Source organism: Portunus trituberculatus, chromosome 18, assembly GCF_017591435.1.
Source record: "Portunus trituberculatus isolate SZX2019 chromosome 18, ASM1759143v1, whole genome shotgun sequence".
In the NCBI taxonomy this organism is placed as follows: domain Eukaryota; kingdom Metazoa; phylum Arthropoda; class Malacostraca; order Decapoda; family Portunidae; genus Portunus; species Portunus trituberculatus.
This window is the reverse complement of record NC_059272.1, coordinates 4,211,515-4,230,733: the sequence shown is the minus strand read 5'-3', so window position 1 is coordinate 4,230,733 and position 19,219 is coordinate 4,211,515. Positions and strand designations below refer to the sequence as shown.

General features: G+C 39.0%; 1 protein-coding gene across 1 annotated transcript in view; it reads left to right on the top strand.

Moving 5' to 3' along the window:
- Window positions 1–16,756, top strand: part of LOC123505589 (pescadillo homolog) — a 29,849-nt gene extending 13,093 nt beyond the window's left edge. Inside the window, exons 4-10 of the mRNA XM_045257080.1 lie at window positions 5,432–5,595; window positions 6,298–6,436; window positions 6,729–6,850; window positions 12,958–13,107; window positions 13,886–13,995; window positions 15,036–15,352; window positions 15,962–16,756. Coding sequence (XP_045113015.1) covers window positions 5,432–5,595; window positions 6,298–6,436; window positions 6,729–6,850; window positions 12,958–13,107; window positions 13,886–13,995; window positions 15,036–15,352; window positions 15,962–16,392 — 1,433 coding nt within the window. The 3' untranslated portion in view covers window positions 16,393–16,756. The remainder of the gene's footprint in view (window positions 1–5,431; window positions 5,596–6,297; window positions 6,437–6,728; window positions 6,851–12,957; window positions 13,108–13,885; window positions 13,996–15,035; window positions 15,353–15,961) is intronic.
- The last annotated feature ends 2,463 nt before the right edge of the window (window positions 16,757–19,219 follow it).

The following is a 19,219-nucleotide window of genomic DNA, read 5'->3' as shown; positions in this document are numbered from 1 at the left end:
TTGGAATAAAAGAGTTGATGACGGAATTAGATGAATAGAAGGAAGGCAATTGGAGCGGATGAAGTCTCAAGCAGATTATTAAAAGAATGCAGAGAAGAACTAGCAAGTCCTATATACATCATAAAATGCTCAATAGAAAATGGAATATTACCAGTAGAATGGAAAAGAGCTGAGGTGGTTTCTATATATAAAAGCAGAAGGAAGGAAGAACCTTTAAATTACAGACTGGTATCACTAACTAGTGTAATATGCAAGATGTGTGAAAGAGTAATAAAGAAACAATGGATCAAGTTTCTTGAAGACAACAAATTATTATCAAATAGCCAATTTGGTTTTAGAAAAGGTCGGTCGTGTGTAACAAATTTATTGAGTACAATAGAGAGAGGAATGGATTGACTGTATTTATTTAGATTTAAAAATGGCGTTTGATAAAGTGCCACATGAAAGATTACTGTGGAAGTTAGAGAAGGATGACTTAAAAGGAAGCACATTGAGATGGATGAAAAATTACTTGAGGGGGAGAGAAATAAGGACGGTGGTTAAAGATATCAAGTGCAAGTGGAGAGCAGTAGACAGTGGAGTGCCACAGGGGTCAGTATTGACGCCAATACTTTTTCTCATATATATAAACGACATGCCAGAGGGAGTGAACAGCTACATAAATCTGTTTGGATGATGTGAAACTGTGCAGAGTGATAAAACAAAAGAGGAACTGCAGGAAGAACAAGATTTGGAAATGGAGTAAAAAAAAGAGGAATGTGGACAAAATTGTGAAATACTGCAAGAAGACTTAAACAAGATCTGGAAATGGAATAAAAATGTGAAAAGACATGGAAAATGGAAAAAAGAATGTGGACAAAAGCCATGTCATGGAAATGGGTAAAAGTGAAAGTGGGAATCTATAAGATGGGAGATTGAGTAGAACTAGAAAAAGTAAAAAAAGGAAAAGGACTTGGGAGTGACAATGGAAGAAAATAATCAACTGGTAAGCCATATTGATAGAATTTTCAGAGAAACATATAATTGGCTAAGGAATATTGGATTAGCATTTCACTACATGGACAAAGAAATGATGAAGAAATTGATAAGTACTATAATAAGACCCAGATTGGAATATGCAGGAGTTGTGTGGACCTCATAAAAGAAACACATAAGAAAATTGGAGAGACTATAAAAAATGGCTACAAGAATGGTTCCAGAATTTAAAGGGATGACATACGAGGAGAGACTAAAGGCTATGGATCTACCAATGGAACAGAGAAGAGAGAGGGATCTGATACAAGTTGATAAGTTGATTAAAGGAATGGATCAAGTGGATAATGAGAAACTAATCCAGAGAGAAGAATATGATATTAGAAGCACAAGATCGCATTGTAAGAAACTGAGGAAGGAAGATGTCTGAGAGATGTTAAAAATATAGTTTCCGCAAAGATGTGTTGAGACTTGGAACAGTTTGAGTGAGAAGTGGTGTCAGCAAGAGTGTGCATAGTTTTAAAGAAAAATTGGATAAGTGTAGATATGGAGATGGGGCCACACGAGCATAAAGCCCAGGCCCTGTAAAACTACAACTAGGTAGGTAAACACACACACACACACACACACACAGTGAACAAAGTGATTAGAATGAAGATACAAGAGGTGTAACTAAAGTATTTATTGAGATGGATAGAAAATTATTTGAGGGGAGAGAAATAAGATGTATAAAGAAATGAAGTCCAAGTGGAGAGAGTAGAAAGTGGAGTGACAGTATGCAACAATATTTTCCTCATTTATATTAAGACATGAAAAGGAGAAGCTACATAATCTGTTTGAGATGATGAAACTGTGCAGAGTTATAAAGCAAAAGGAGGATTGTGAATATGCAAGAAGACCTAAATAAGAGAGTAAGAAGTGGAAAGAATTTAATGTGAACAAAATGTCATGGAAATGGGAAAGAGTGAAAGAGATGTGGGAATCTATAAGATGGGAGATGGAGAGAACTGGAGAAAGTAAAAAGGAAAAGGACTTAGGAGTGATGATGGAAGAAAACAATCAACCAGTAAGATATTGATAGAATTTTAGAGAAACATATAATTTGCTGAGGAATATTGGAGTAGCATTTCACTACATGGACAAAGAAATGATGAAGAAATTGATAAATACTATAATAAGAAGATTGAATATGCAGGAGTAGTGTGGAATCAAAAAAGAAACACATAAGAAAATTGAGAGGCTACAAAAATGGCTACAAGAATGGTCCCAGAAATTGAAGGGATGACATATGAGGAGAGACTAAAGGCTATGGATCTACCAATTGGAACAAAGAAGGAGAGAGGAGACCTGATACAAGTCTATAAATTGATCAACGGAATGGACCAAGTGGATAATGAGAAACTGATCTTGAGAGAAGAATATGACATAAGCACAAGATCGCATAGTAAAAAGCTGAGAAAGGAAGATGTCTGAGAGATATTAAAAATATAGTTTCCAGAGATGTATTGAGACGTGGAACAGTTTAGATGAAGAAGTGGTGTCTGCAAGAGTGTGCACATTTTAAAGTAAGATTGGATAAGTGTAGATATGGAGACGGGGCCACGAGCATAAAGCCCAGGCCCTGTAAAACTACAACTAGGTAAATACACACACACACACACTTAACTATAGACCTGTTTCTTTAACAAGTGTGGTCGGTAAGATTTGTGAGAGGGTGATAAAGAAATATTGGATACGGTTCCTGGAGGATCATAAGTTATTATCAGATCATCAATTTGGCTTTAGGAAAGGGAGGTCATGTGTAATAAATCTACTGAGCTTTTATTCAAGAGTGGTTGACAAAATACAAGAGAGAGAGGGATGGATGGACTGTGTATATTTTGATTTAAAAAAAGCTTTTGACAAGGTACCGCACATGAGACTGCTATGGAAATTAGAGATTTATGGAGGACTGAAGGAAAAGTGTTAAAGTGGATGGAAAACTACTTGAGATGGAGGGAGATGAGAACGGTAATAAGGGATGCAAAGTCGGACTGGTTGGTGGTGGAGAGTGGAGTCCCACAAGGTTCAGTGCTGGCACCAATACTTTTCCTTGTCTATATTAATGATATGCCAGAGGAGTAAACAGTTATATTAATTTGTTTGCGGATGATGCGAAGTTGTGTAGGTGTGTGAAGAGTGAAGAAGATTGTGAAATTTTACAGGCAGATCTGGATAAGATTTGGGAGTGGAGCAAGAGGTGGAGATGGAATTTAATCTGAGCAAAAGTCATGTGATGGAGATGGGGAAGAGTGGAAGACGGCCAAGAGGGTCATATAAGATGGGTGAAGGAGTAGTGTTGAAAAAGGTGGAAAAGGAAAAGGATTTGGGAGTGATAATACAAGACCATGGGCAGTTTGAGGCTCATATTGACAAGATGTTTGGAGAAACATATAATTTGATTAGAAATATTGGATTAGCCTTTCATTATATGGATAAAGATATGATGAAGAAATTAATTAGTACGGTAATTAGACCAAGATTGGAATATGCTGGGGTGGTTTGGTCCCCTTATAAAAAGAAGCATATAAGGAAGTTGGAGAGATTGCAGAGAATGGCAACAAATATGGTTCCGGAATTGGCAGAAATGACCTATGAGGAGAGATTAAAAGAAATGAATTTGCTTACCTTGGAACAAAGAAGAGAAAGAGGAGATTTAATACAGGTTTATAAACTGTTGAACGGTCTGGATGAAGTGGATAATGAGCAAATGATGTTGAGAGAGGAAAATTTAAATAGAACTACGAGATCACATAGTAAAAAGATAGCCAAGGGAATATGCTTGAAGGATGTGAAGAAATATAGTTTCCCACAGAGATGTGTGGAGGTGTGGAATAGTTTGAGTGAGGAGGTGGTGTCAGCGAGGAGTGTGCATAGTTTTAAAGGAAAGTTGGATGTGTGTAGATATGGAGACGGGGCCACACGAGTATGATACCCAACCCTGTAAAATTACAACTAGGTGAATACACACACATTTTATACTAGTTTTGCATAATCCACATACATCATTTGACAAACACTTCTGACTTGAGTAGGCACAGAGGCAATACAAAAATGCAGCTTGAAAAATGATCACCGTTTGTTAACCCCTTCAATACGGTGATGCCTATGTAGGCGTCATGAAGCCCTAGTAGCATATACGGTGACGGCTACGTAGGCGTCATATTTCTTTTCTGACCTTTCTTCGGTTCAGTTGTCCCGTATAATGTGTTGGATACCGACTATACTTGCCGTATGCTGTCCTTGAAATCCTAGTGCTCCTCCCACCATCCTTGTCTCCACCAATCACTAAAGATAAGCTACATGCGTCCCGCCTTGTGTCTAAAATTCCCTAATGGCATAGACTGTTTCCATCTCTCTCTCTCTCTCTCTCTCTCTCTCTCTCTCTCTCTCTCTCTCTCTCTCTCTCTCTCTCTCTCTCTCTCCATCACCCTTTCCTCCCTCCCCATCTCCCTTTCCTCCTCCCCATCTCCCTCTAGTTAAGCGTCCGCCTAGTTACATCGTGAAAACACACACACACACACACACACACACACACACACACACACACACACACACACACACACACACACACACACACACACACACACACACACACACACACATACACAAAACATCAAATTTTCTAATCTCTCTCTCTCTCTCTCTCTCTCTCTCTCTCTCTCTCTCTCTCTCTCTCTCTCTCTCTCTCTCTCTCTCTCTCTCTCTCTCTCTCTCTCTCTCTCTCCTTTGTTCCCTCTCCTTCCTCCCTCCCCTCTTCCTCTCGAAGATAAGCTACATGCGTCCCGCTTGTGTCTAAAATATTAGCAAATCTCTTCTCTCTCTCTCTCTCTCTCTCTCTCTCTCTCTCTCTCTCTCTCTCTCTCTCTCTCTCTCTCTCTCTCTCTCTCTCTCTCTCTCTCTCTCTCTCCGAAGAGATAAGCATCCACTTTCCTCTTCGAAGGCGATATAGTAACTAAAAAATAGCAGCATAATACACAAAGACGACAAGTATGACAAGTTTGCACGAGTTTCCGGCCAAGGCACTACCACCCGTATATCATACAGGCGGGCTTTTTTAACATCCGGCGCGAAGGGGTTAAGGGTTAATGAATGTGTGGTGTGGGGCCTTGATATGGATGTATGTGGCCCTCTGTGACATGCCAAAGTCCTGGGCTGTGGTGTGGTGGTCCTCAAGGCCAATCCTCCACCAGGGGCTGGCAGGGCAAGGGTGTGAATGATGTGATGTGTTGGGGGAGTGCTGTGTTTTCCAGGCCAACACATGGTGTAGAGATTGACAGTATCTCTGTGATTTGTATGGGATGTTTCTAGTATTTGGTTTCCTCTCCTCTTTGTAGTGTAGTGTAGTAGTGTAGCATTGTGTAGGCTTTGACTAGTCTTCCATCATGAAGGACGTGCATTGGATTGACTTTTTCCTCAGACATGGTGAATATGTGCCGCCGCCTGACGCTGGAGTTCATGCTGTACGTGATCGAGGCACAGGCGCTGCGCAAGGTGTTCATCACCATCAAGGGCTACTACTACCAGGTGGAGATCATGGGCCAGACCATTACCTGGATCACCCCTCACCCCTTCACCCCACAGGTAAGCAGGTGGTGCTGGTGCTGGTACTAGTGCCTGTGTTACAGAGGTGCATCTTGTTGCTCCTTATGCCATGTCCATACCTGTGGGAGATAGTAATTAGTCATACAGGTTGATATTGGAAGAAGGTGTGCTTTTGTCTCTTCCTTTGGCACTTGTACACAAGTTTGGATGTTGTTTTATTGTTGTGATCATTTTCAAACCTTGCTATGCTGTGCTGTGTCTAAGCTCCTGGTGTGTGTGCTGAGATGGTGTGGACATATTGAGAGGATGCAGGCTAGTGAGGAAGATGGTAACATTGTGTGAGAGATGTGAACTTGTGAGGCAGGCCAAATAAGGGAGGGATAGGTAGTGTGAAGGAGACACTAAAGGTAAAACGACTGACACTCACAGAAGTGAAGAGGTAGAGTCATGAATTTGTGAGGAGCAACGTGTTCCTGTGACCTCCTAGAGTGGTGCCACATCGATCAGTTCTCTTCCCTACCATACCTGTGTGAGAACACAAGGCTGGTAGGGGAGAGAACTTGTCATGAAGGAACTTTGTGTCAGACCAAACTGTCCAAGTTGCATGACTGATCCCCGTCAAGTGAAGGCAGGAGTACTTCTACTCTTTGTCAGGGGCCAAGAGACTAAGACAGTGATATGATTTTATTTATTTATTGTTTTTCTTCTTCACCCTTCTCACCACCACTTGTTCTACCACAGACCACCACCGGCGTGGACTTCCGCATCATGAGGGTGTTTGTGGAGTTTTATATCACACTGCTGGGCTTCACCAACTTCCGTCTATATCACCACCTCAACCTGCACTACCCACCCACACTGCCCCACGCTGACATCAAGGGTGAGTGCTGTTGTCACACTGCTGCCGGTGTTCATGATCACAAGTATTGCTTCCTTCACTGTTATTATTATGCTTATTATAATAAAACTATTGCTGCTGCTGCTGCCCCCTCCTCTTACTGTTCTCACCACCACCACCACCACCACCACCACCACTACTACCACTACCACTACCACTACTACTACCACTACCACTACTACTACCACTACCACTACTACTACCACTACCACTACCACCACTACTACTACTACTACTACTACTACTAAAGTGCCATCTTTCTGCCACCAAACAGAAGGCGGTGAAGACGACGTAGAGATGGGTGACCCTGAGCGCCTTGCTTCCCTCAACTTTCCCCTCAAGAGGAACCATGTGGAGGACAGCAATGAGTCAGAGACCATTGACACACACTTACTGGTGAGAGAGACAGAGAGTATAAATGAGGCACAATATGCAAGAGGGGGTTAACCCTCAGATCTGGAGGTTTTGAGTTATAGGCGGGAACCTCTTGTTGAAAGGTGTGATTATCACCTGGAAGGGTCAGGCAGAGGAAATCTGACTGTCCTGATGGTTAAACTAAGGCCTAAAGTAAATTAATTTGGACTGTAATGTAGCTCAGGCTAACTCTCCTGTATGTAAGAGAGGGAAAAGCCCCATGCATGCTGGGATTTGTGTGGTCCAATCAGAGCACAGCATTTAGCCACACCCCTATGCTTGGCCAATCACGGCCTGGTATGGTGTATTATTGTTGTCATTCTTCCACCACGTGTGACACCTGATCACCATGCTAGCTTCTGCCTTCACCACGCGCTCTACTCTCCTGATTCTCAGCACTTTATCGTTGTTTATAAAAACATGTCTTCATGTGGCGATGAATGTGTTAACTCCCCTGCCCCTGTGGTGCCTCAACCTGACGCTGATGTGGATATCTGGCTTGATGAAACTGGAAAGCTCTGCCAAGTCTATGTGAACTAGCAAATTAGAGCTCTGTGTACATAAGTAAGAGGCATATAAAATGCTTTAATGAAAATCCAGTATCATCAAATATTAAAAGAAAATAATTAAAAGAAAGATTAACATTCCACGCTTACGATATGCATATCACAATAACAAATACCGGTAGACCTGTGTAACAGTGTTGCTGTGAAAACGTTATAATCTTTTATCAACGTTCATCGTAGTCCTTAGTAAGACAAATGGTGCAACAACTGTGTTCCAAATACAATATGAATGAATATCTAAAATCTGAGGTATTTCATATATGCTAAAATATTGTTAACTCCATTTACGTGGCAACACTTATTACAGTCCAAGGCGTGGCCTGCCTGCGATACACAGTGGGGGATAAGGTCACGTGTCACGGTAGATACTCATCCCCTTACCCCCCACACACACATAGTGCAAATTTAAGGATGGAAATTGAATATAAGCATGAGGAAGGATTGTCACGGAGAGAGAGAGAGAGAGAGAGAGAGAGAGAGAGAGAGCAGAGGTGAAGGAGGAAGGGAGAGAGCGATAAATGAATTAGAGAGGTGGGTCAGGTCACACACCTGACCATTCAAATTCTGGGTGAAATGTGGCAGTACTGGAAGGCCTACTATTCCCTAAGGAGCCCCACCAGAAAACTGCATTTAGATTTGGGAGACTATAGGTGGTGCCTGTCATCAAGAGTCACTATATTCCATCACCACTGTGACCACCAACCTTGTTCATGGGTGTTAGGATAGCGAGTTAGATCCCCAGTCAACCCTTATTATTGGGTTGGATGGGGATTTATTGGGTTGGTAAATCTGCTAAGGATATTGTCAGGAATACAAAGGCATTGTTCCTGATAATGAACTAAAATATCTCGAGCATGTATAATGGACGGGAGTGACATGCAATTTTTTAAACATAATACCTCTTATACCATACACTGTTTATAAAAGTGCAGAGTAGGGGGTGAATAGAATTTGTGGCTGTAACCAAAAACAGAAGAAAGAATTATTAAAAACCACATGGCATGACAGAACTACCCTAGACCTTTCATTTAATGCATAATAATAATACATTTTGATTGTTTTCATAGTACTAATCAGTGGTAAACTTTAAATGCAATTGTCTTAAAAGTAGGGTTGTGTGGATCGTCCCTTTCTCGCATACCGTGCCTGAAATATAAGAAGCCTATAAAGATATACAGATTATTGGTGAATAATGAAGAAATAGACAAGTTAAGAAAAGATGAAGAAAAGGAAAGAATAAAATATAGATAAAAAAAAAGGACAATAAAAGTGGGAAAAAAAAAATAAAGGAAGGAATATAGGAAAATTTGAAGCAAAAGAGGGAGGTATCAAGACATTTGTTCCTTGATTTTGGTTATCTCTTTACTTTTCTTATAGGGAACCAGCACTATATATATATATATATATATATATATATATATATATATATATATATATATATATATATATATATATATATATATATATATATATATATATATATATATATATATATATATATATATATATATATATATATATATATATATATATATATATATATATATATATATATATATATATATATATATATATATATATATATATATATATATATATATATATATATATATATATATATATATATATATATATATATATATATATATATATATATATATATATATATATATATATATATATATATATATATATATATATATATATATATATATATATATATATATATATATATATATATATATATATATATATATATATATATATATATATATATATATATATATATATATATATATATATATATATATATATATTATATATATATATATATATATATATATATATATATATATATATATATATATATATATATATATATATATATATATATATATATATATATATATATATATATATATATATATATATATATATATATATATATATATATATATATATATATATATATATATATATATATATATATATATATATATATATATATATATATATATATATATATATATATATATATATATATATATATATATATATATATATATATATATATATATATATATATATATATATATATATATATATATATATATATATATATATATATATATATATATATATATATATATATATATATATATATATATATATATATATATATATATATATATATATATATATATATATATATATATATATATATATATATATATATATATATATATATATATATATATATATATATATATATATATATATATATATATATATATATATATATATATATATATATATATATATATATATATATATATATATATATATATATATATATATATATATATATATATATATATATATATATATATATATATATATATATATATATATATATATATATATATATATATATATATATATATATATATATATATATATATATATATATATATATATATACAGGCAACCCCGTTTAACGAAGGGTTACGTTCCTAAAAACACTTCGTTAAGCGAAACTTCGTTAAGCGAACCGATTATAACAAGTTTAACCCTGATTTGAACTTCCATTGAGAGTAAGCAAAGCGAGAGTGCATCATAGTACAGTAAAGGTTTAATGAAAGTAAAAATTATGAAGTTAAACATTTAGGTAGTTTAATTTAAGTCATTATAATGTACACTAATGTATGTATGTATGTAACTTTATAATGTTGATGATCTTAACTTTATGAAGGGAGGAAGAGTGAAACAGGAAAGACACTAACCGGCAACCTGTGGAATGTAAACAAAGTGCGCATCATTGTACTGCATACAAAACTTATGTACCACATTTCCACAAGGCTTTCCATTTTATCCATTGTAGAGTCACGAGTTCAGGTGGTTCTTTTAGCTTGCAAGGAAGATACGGTCTCACCAGCCTTCTTAATAGAGTCTGCTGACTTGAAAATAGAGACAGTATAATATGGAGTCAAGATAGTGGCCAGCACTGCTATAGTTTTCTGGCCTCTCTCGTGTCTGTGAATAATATCTAGCTTCATTTGGAGTAAGAGACTTCCTGGTCTTCTTACGAACACTAGGCCAATTGCAGGGCATTTTGGTGGTAAGTTGAGCTAGGGAAGACAAGCTGCTGCTGACGCTGTTATGTTTTGACTGGGAGTGAGTGTTGCGTGTTGTCCACGAGGCTTGATCTTGATCTTGATCTTTATTCTATAGGTGTCCCAGGATTTTTCCTGAGGCAGGCCTTAGTACCAGCAGCTCCTGGTGTATTCAAAAGCCTGTCAGCTTGCGTGATATGGTGGGGCTTTCAAATTTGGAAAAAATTATCTGGATAAAACTTCGTTAAAGCGAGTTTGGTGTTCGTTAAACGAGCAGATGGTAGTAAAATGAAACCTTCGTTGTAGCGAAATTTCGTTGTGTGAACCTTCGTTAAACGGGGGTTGCCTGTATATATATATATATATATATATATATATATATATATATATATATATATATATATATATATACCTTATATACGAGAAAAAAAAAACATATACAGGTATCCCTTGGTTAACGATAGGGTTACGTTTCCCAAAAACAGATCGCTAACCGAAACGATCGCTAACTGAGGGATTTGAAATTATCAACTACATACATGTATTTCGCGATGTTGAATTCTGGTTTCAGGTCCTCCCACAGGCTCAGTGCCTTAGTAGTAACGAGTTGGGTAGAAAGAGGCATGCGGCGGTGTGTGTGGTCTTCAATCCATAGCCTCAGCAAACGTTCCAATTTTTCCATAATCGGTTCCCTGTTACGAGTTGTTGTGTGTTTGTGCAGGTTTGTGACTTGGTTGGCCTGCTGCTTCACTTGTACTTTTTTCTGGAGAACTGTTGATACAGTTGATTGAGATAAACCAAGGGCACGAGCAATAGAGTTTACCCCTTCACCACCCTCATGACGAGTCACAATGTTCAACTTAATATCAAGGCCAATGCTCTTTCTCGATTTTTAGCCTTATCTCCCGGTGGAGAACAATCGTTGGGTCGCTTGGAAGCCATCACTAAGTTCACTTGATCACAAATAAGCACAAAAAGAAGTTTAGAGCGAGCGTGATAGAGTTGTTGTTGCACAATCAAAACAGCGGGAAAGACTGTGGTGTGTTTACTGCACGGGCCGCGGGTGGATGGAGGCGCTGCGATCGCGATTGCGATCGCGATTGCGATTGGTCAATCCGATCGTTAACCGAATTTTGGCGATCGTTAACCAAAAAATAGGGATTAATTTGGAGGGATCGTATGAGCGAAATATCGTTAAGTAGTCGATCGTTAACCGAGGGACACCTGTATATATATATATATATATATATATATATATATATATATATATATATATATATATATATATATATATATATATACTATATTTTGTATTGGATAGGAAATTCTTAGTGAACCAATCAGATTTTGCCATCTAGTGAGTAGGAGCCTATAAATACTGGTAAGCCAGTCTCCCTCCCCACTTACCTGTTGGAGGAACAAGTAGCAGGACCACTGCGTCTGGTAATTTTTTTTTTACGTTTTACGTGTTCCTTTTTGTACCTGAAGATGGGATATGTACTTTCCCGAAATGTTGTGAAGTGGATATAATGAAGATAACAGTCCTTTTGTGGGTCTTCTCTCTCCTGTACCATATATATATATATATATATATATATATATATATATATATATATATATATATATATATATATATATATATATGAAGAAAAATAGGAGAATGGTGAAGGAGAGAAAGAAAAGAAGAGGATGAAGGAAGTGGAGACAAGAAGAGAAGGGGATGGAGGAAATTATGAAGGGGAGTAAGAGAAGGAAGATAACAAATAAAGAGGAGAGGAGAAGGAGAATAAAGGAAATGAAGTGAATAACAATTTGAAGGAACAGAAGGAGTAAGAGGATGATGATGCAAAGGATAATGGAGTAGAAGAAAAGGAGGATAGGGGAGGAGAAAAGAAAAAAGATAAAGGAAGAGGAGGAGGAGTAAGAGAAAGACAAAAGAAGAATGTTGAAAAAGATACAAAAAAAAGGAATAAGAAAAGTATAAGGATGAAAAAGAAGACAAGGAAGAAAAAGAGGAGATGAAGACAATAAATAGTATGAGAGAGAGAGAGAGAGAGAGAGAGAGAGAGAGAGAGAGAGAGAGAGAGAGAGAGAGAGAAAAGGAAGATGAGAGTTAAAGTAGTGAATGAAAATAGAGGAGAAAGGAGATAAGGAGAATAATGGATAGTGAAAGGACATGGAGAGAAGAAGAGAATGAGGGAGGAGAAAAAACATAGAATAAAGGAAGGAAATACATATTAAGGATGCAGGACACTGAAAGGAGTTTAGGAAGAAGAGGTGAATGAAATAAAAACTATCATGTCATTCCTTCCATTCTAGTAAAGTTAATAACACATACACACTTGAAAAAAAAAAATAGATAAATATAATAGACATGTACTTAATTTCTTTCTTTATTTGGTGCCTGTAGGAGGAGGACGAGACTAGGCTGCAAGAGGCCCGGGAGGAGGAGAAGAAGAAGAAGCAGCAGCAGAACCTCTTCAAGGGACTCAAGTTTTTCCTGAATCGAGAGACCAATATAGAGTCGCTTACCTTTGTCATCAGGGCGTGTAAAGGAGAGGTGAGGCTGTCAGTCCCTTGCTTGCTAGTGGCCTCACTGTATGACTTATCTCCCTTGTGTGTGGTGTTAGCTTTTAGTTCTGGCATTTATCATCCTCTCTCTCTCTCTCTCTCTCTCTCTCTCTCTCTCTCTCTCTCTCTCTCTCTCTCTCTCTCTCTCTCTCTCTCTCTCTCTCTCTCTCTCTCTCTCTCTCTCTCTCTCTCTCTCTCTTTCTTTCTTTCTTTCTTTCTTTTTCTCTCTCTCTCTCTCTCTCTCTCTCTCTCTCTCTCTCTCTCTCTCTCTCTCTCTCTCTCTCTCTCTCCCACAAACCTAACCTTAGCTTTCTTGGCGTAGTTTGTTTTGGGGGTAAATCTTATGAAAGTGATGTGCGTGGGGGTGAATCTTATGAAGGTGAATTTTATCACATGAACTTAAAGATCTATGTAGTCACCCTCCCTTACCACATATCCCTCCATCACACTCTTGCTAGGTATCAGTTATAAGAGAAACTTATCATGGGAACTCGGGATCAGTGTAACTAGCCATCCTTCACCACACTTCCTCACTACCACACTCTTGCATGTATCATTTGTGAGGGGAATTTATTAGGGGAACTTGGCATCAGTAAAGCTAGTTCCCCTCTCTTTACTACAATGCTCTTACAGGTTTCATTTGTGAGGGGAACTTAAGATTAATACAGCCATTCGTCCTTCACCACACTTTAATGTTTAATTTGTAAAATAAGTTTATAATCAGGCAACTTTGCAACCGGTTCTAACCATCCACTGCTACACTGCAGGTGTCATGGGATGAGTCCACAGCAGACGGCAACACCTTCCCTGTGACAGACGAGACCATCACACACGAGATTGTGGACCGAGATAACCCCAAACAGACACACTTGTCCCGGTGAGTGTTGCTATCTAACCTAACTAAGCCTAACTTAATCTCACCCAATCAGGCCCATTTATCCAGGTGAGTGCTGCTATCCAACTTAACAAAGCCTAATCTAACCAAAACAAACCTAATCTTACCCAACCAGACCTATTTAACCAGGTGAGTGCTGTTGTCTAAGTCTAACCTAACCCAAACAAACCTAACTAATCATATCTTAACCTGACTCAACCAGACCCACAGTTCCTCAGGTGTACAAGTCTGAATCCCAGCTACCCTCTGAGCCAAGGAAGAGTCCACTTAGGGTGATGCTTCCTGGAGTACCATTTGCGGATTGGGGAAAAAAAAAAAAAAAAGCCATAGGTGGTAAAGAACTCTGCTTAACCAATTTCTTTCCTTTGTCAATTCTTTCTTTATTTTAATCGCTTTTTCCCTCTAAACATTGCTAACTTTATTTCTAAGCCCTTTCAATCTTTTATTTTTATTATCTTAACTTACTCAAGCCCCATTAATTTCTTAAACAAATAATTGCATAACTTCTTTTTTCATTATTCTTTTATTATTTATTTTTTTTTTTCCTATGTGTTTTGCTTTATTCTGTTCGTTTAATTTTTGAGGAGAAGGAACTGGCTTAGGGCAACAGATCGGTTCACAATGGATAAAGAAAGAAAGCAATCCACTGGAGCCATTCCATCACCTTTATTTAAACCTTTCATTCCTATCAGATCTTTCTTTAGTCATCAAACACTCTTGAGATACCTTTTCTTGTTCTATCGCCACTCGCAGAGATGGTATTGGCTGGAAAGTGCAAAAATCTACTCTTTTGTGTGCCTTTTCTTTCTTGCATTTGTTTACAAAGACTCTACACATTGCTTTCAGTACTGTTTGGTAGAATTCTACTTTTTTTCTGCACCTTTTCTTTCTTGTACATGCTTATACTCAACACATTGCTTTCAATACTGTATGGTGTTGTGTATCACAGTGAACAGGTTAACAACATTTCTCCATCACTTCCACTCCACCCTACCTTACACCACTGTCCATCCTCACCACAGGTATTATATCCAGCCACAGTGGGTGTACGATTGCATCAATGCCCGCATGCTCCTCCCTGTCCAGGACTACTTCCCAGGCACCTCTCTGCCCCCGCACCTCTCACCCTTCGACCTGGAGTGTCACACCTACTTGCCACCAGAGCAGAAGCAGCTGATTGCACGGCAGAAAGGAGAGATCCCAGAGGACAAGCTACCACTCCGCCAGGACAGTGACTCAGAGGAGGAGAATGAACGCAAAAAGAAGAAGAAGTTGAATGATGCAAATATTAGGCCTCTAGATTCCTTCAAGACCAGGACACAGAAGAGGAAGGAGAAAAGTATGTGCTTGTTTTTTTTACTGTATTTATTTATTTCTTTGATTTTATTTATTAATTTATTTATATATATATTTTATTCATTTATTTATTTATTCTTATTTTTTTTTGTGTGTGTGTGTGGATTAGGTTTTTGGTTCCCCAATTTTGATAGATGTGTGTTAGTTAAAGAGAGATTGGTGGAAGGAGGGAGATAGGAAAGACAAAGTGACTGAATGTAGGTGTGAAGCAATGGTATTGTCTAACATAAGGGGGAGGAGGAGGTGGGAGTGGAAGAAAAGTGTATACTTCTCTCTCTCTCTCTCTCTCTCTCTCTCTCTCTCTCTCTCTCTCTCTCTCTCTCTCTCATTTTGCTGTTTCAATTTTACTTACTGAGATAATTTCAGATCCATTACTCCATTTTTTCATTTACTATTTATCCTCCCATCCTTCACTTTTTGCAAACTTCTGTTCTCCCTTTTCTATATCTTTTGTTTATCCTCTTATCCTTCACTTTGCAAACTTCTCTTTTCCTTTTTCTACAACTACCATTCATCTTTTCATCCTCCACTTTTTACAAACTTCTCTTCTCTTGGTACATCAATTACACACCAGTTCGTCTTTGGCCCACAGAGAGGAAGCTTGCCCAGAAAGAAGCCACCAAGGAGCAGGAGAAGGAGAGTAAGCCAACACGGACATGGGAGGATGTCAGCAGAGAGGAAGAGGCCATGGAGACACAGGCAGCACAGAATGGCAAGGAGGAAGCACCACCAGAACAGAATGGGAAGAAGGCAGGAACAGAAGAGAAACCCAAGCAGGAGAAGAAGATGGGTGTGCACCGAGGCAAGGTGCAGATGATCAATCCACACGCAACTGAGAAGCAGGAGTTGGAGGAGAAGAAGCTGGCCATTATGATGATTCCCCGCAAGAAGAAGAGGGTGTACCACATGCTGCGGCGGAGGGAAAAGCGGAAGGAGACCGGGGCACGGAGACTCACACAGAAGAGGCTTGCAATTGATCACGAAAAGGAGAAGGCGAAGAAGGCAAAGAAAGCAGGAGTATAGTTGTTGTATTGGTAGCTTGGATATTGGGGAGGGTGGAAGAGGGAGGCTAATCGTTGGGTTATTGCTTATTTTGTGATCATTATTACTATATTTGTTATTATAATTTTTTTTCATTTTTCATATATTTTTTTATGTAAGGAGGAAACCAGTCAAGGGGAACAAAAATTATAAAAAAATAAAGCCCGCTGAGTTGTCAATCCCTAAGTGAGGTTACCATCGATTTCATTGATCTATAGCAATATTTCCATTATGTGAATTAGGTCTGTCTATTTACATATATCAGTGTTATTGAATTAAAGGGTATAATGAAGTTACTGCCAGCCCATACAAGATTATCAGCAAATATAAATAAAATTAAAAGGAGTGCCATTTTTTATTGAATTGAATGATGTGTGTGTGTGTGTATTTACCTAGTTTACCTAGTTGTATTGTACAGGGTTCGAGCGGGGCTCTTAGTGTCCTGTAGTGTTCACATCAAGCCCGGACATAGATGCAGAAGTAAACGAGTTATACGTAGTCTGAATTTATTGTGGGAACACGTTAGGTAGTAGAAACGGGACGAGCTGTTGTGGAGTCGTGTCTGTGTGTCCAGGAGTTGCGGTGTTGACTGGCTGCATGTGGTGGCTGGATTCCAGGGCCATGACCTCACTCAGCCCAGCAGGCGTCAGGTTACACTATGCACCTCGGACATCTTAGTGGGAATGACCATGCTAAATCTGTCCAGGCAGGTCACCTCATAATAGTGGCAGCGGCGGCAGCCGCTCTTTCTCTTCTATCCTGTAAAGTTGGCAGTCCCATTTCCTTCAGCCTTTGTTCATATGTTAGGTCCTTTAGTTCCGGCACCATCTTTGTAGCTGTCTTCTGAATCCGTTCTAATCTTATATCCATTTTCAAGCTCGGCGACCACACCACTGTTGCATATTCCAACTTTGGATGTATCATACTCATTATAATTTTTCATTATTTCCTTATCCATGTATTAAAATGTCACCCTAATATTATGCAACATTTTATACATTGCTCTAAATATTTTACTTGTGTGCTTTTAGTGGCACAGAGTTTCTTGTACAGCCACTCCCAGATTTTTTATCTCTTTAGTCTTCATTATTTGTTCCTCTCCCATCAAATAGTTCCATACTGGTGTTCTTTTACTCTTTCCTAATTCCATTAAATGGCATTTCTTGGCATTGAATTCTAACTTCACTTCTTGCTCCTTTGTCTATATCTTCCTGCAGCAGCAAACAGTCATCTTGGGTCTTGATTACTCTTAGCGATTTTACATTATCAGCAAACAAATTAATATAACTAGTCATTCCATACATTATGCCATTTACATATACCTGGAACATAATGGGGACTAACAGTGACTCTTGTGGCACTCCACTTGTTACTTTACTCCAGGATGAATATGTATCTCTAGAGATCACAGTATCTCTCTGTTCTTCAAGTAATCCCTTATTCAATCTAACATTACTCTTCTCAGTCCTCCTATGTTCTCTAACATAAGCACCTAAAGGAAGTGTTATACCGCTGGAGTTTTGTACTTCAGTTCGCTGTCTACTAGCTTGGGGTGTTGCCAGAGACAAGGCTGCAAGCTACCTGCCCCACCCACCATGAGGATACAGTAAGGCGAGGGGACATGGCACACCATCCAGGAGCTATGTTGGGTGCATTTCCTTGCTGGCAGCTTACAGAAGGACCATTCCTGTGTTGGGCCTCCATGTGGCTCACGCAGGTGTAGTGTTGTGTGTGCTCTTCCCGGCCACCCCCGCCTTGCCATGTGTGTGGGGGACTATGGTGAAGGGGGGTGGTGACGTGACACTGGTGTCAGGAGTTTGGGATGCGCCTGTAGGCTGTCGTGCCGGGAGATGAGAAGAGCCAAGATGGCGAATGACGTAGTGAGTAGTACAGAAGAGATGGTGGTAGCAGCCAGTGCTAGCTGGGCTGTTTTGCTCATCTCGGAAGAGGATGTGGTATCACCGAGTATCAGTGGAGCTGCCTCCTCCATCCCAGACAAGCTTGACCTATTCATGTAGTGGATGTCGCAGCAGATGAAGGAACAGACACAAGAGCTTAGACAGGAGGTAAGGAAATAGTCTCAGCAGTTGGAACAGCTGTCATGAGAAATGTCACTGCTGTCCCAGCTGAAAGAGCGGATGAAACAACAATTGTACCAGGTGGCAAGTGGCATGCAAGACAGGATCCAAGCAGTGCAGGATGAGAGTAAACAGTATACTTATGTGAAATGTAACAGTGTTCAGGAAGAGATAAAAAGTAGTGCCCATGCTTTGCAAGAACTGCAAGGGATCATCGAGAGCGGTGTGCCCATGCTGAGGAGAAACACCGGGAGGCTCCAATCAGTGCAATCCACTTCAAGGAGGAAACAGTGGAAGATCAAGAGAACGCAGGGGCATTGGTGAGGGCTGTGTGCTCAGTTCTGGTGCTTGGAGGTGGCGCTGCCTTTCTGTGCCCTTCTTCACCTCCCAGCAGGGAGAAAGGGGACTTTAGGTGCAATCGGTCACCACCTTCCCCAAGGGCTAGTCATAAGTGGAGAATGCCAGTGGAGTTCGATGGCAAGGTGCCTTGGGAGGCTTACCAGGCCTAATGCGAGTTGTTGGTAGATGTCCACCAGTGGAGTGACAATGAGGGGGCACTGCACTTAGTCTCCTGTCTATGAGGCCAGGCTGTAGAGATCCTGAGCCTGCTCAGAGGGCGTCTTACAGGTATGTGGTAGAGGCCCTACAGTGTCATTTTGGGGATCTCCAGCAAGCGGAGGTACACAGGTCATGCCTGAAGGTGCAGGTGAGGGGCCGAGGTGAGCCTCCTG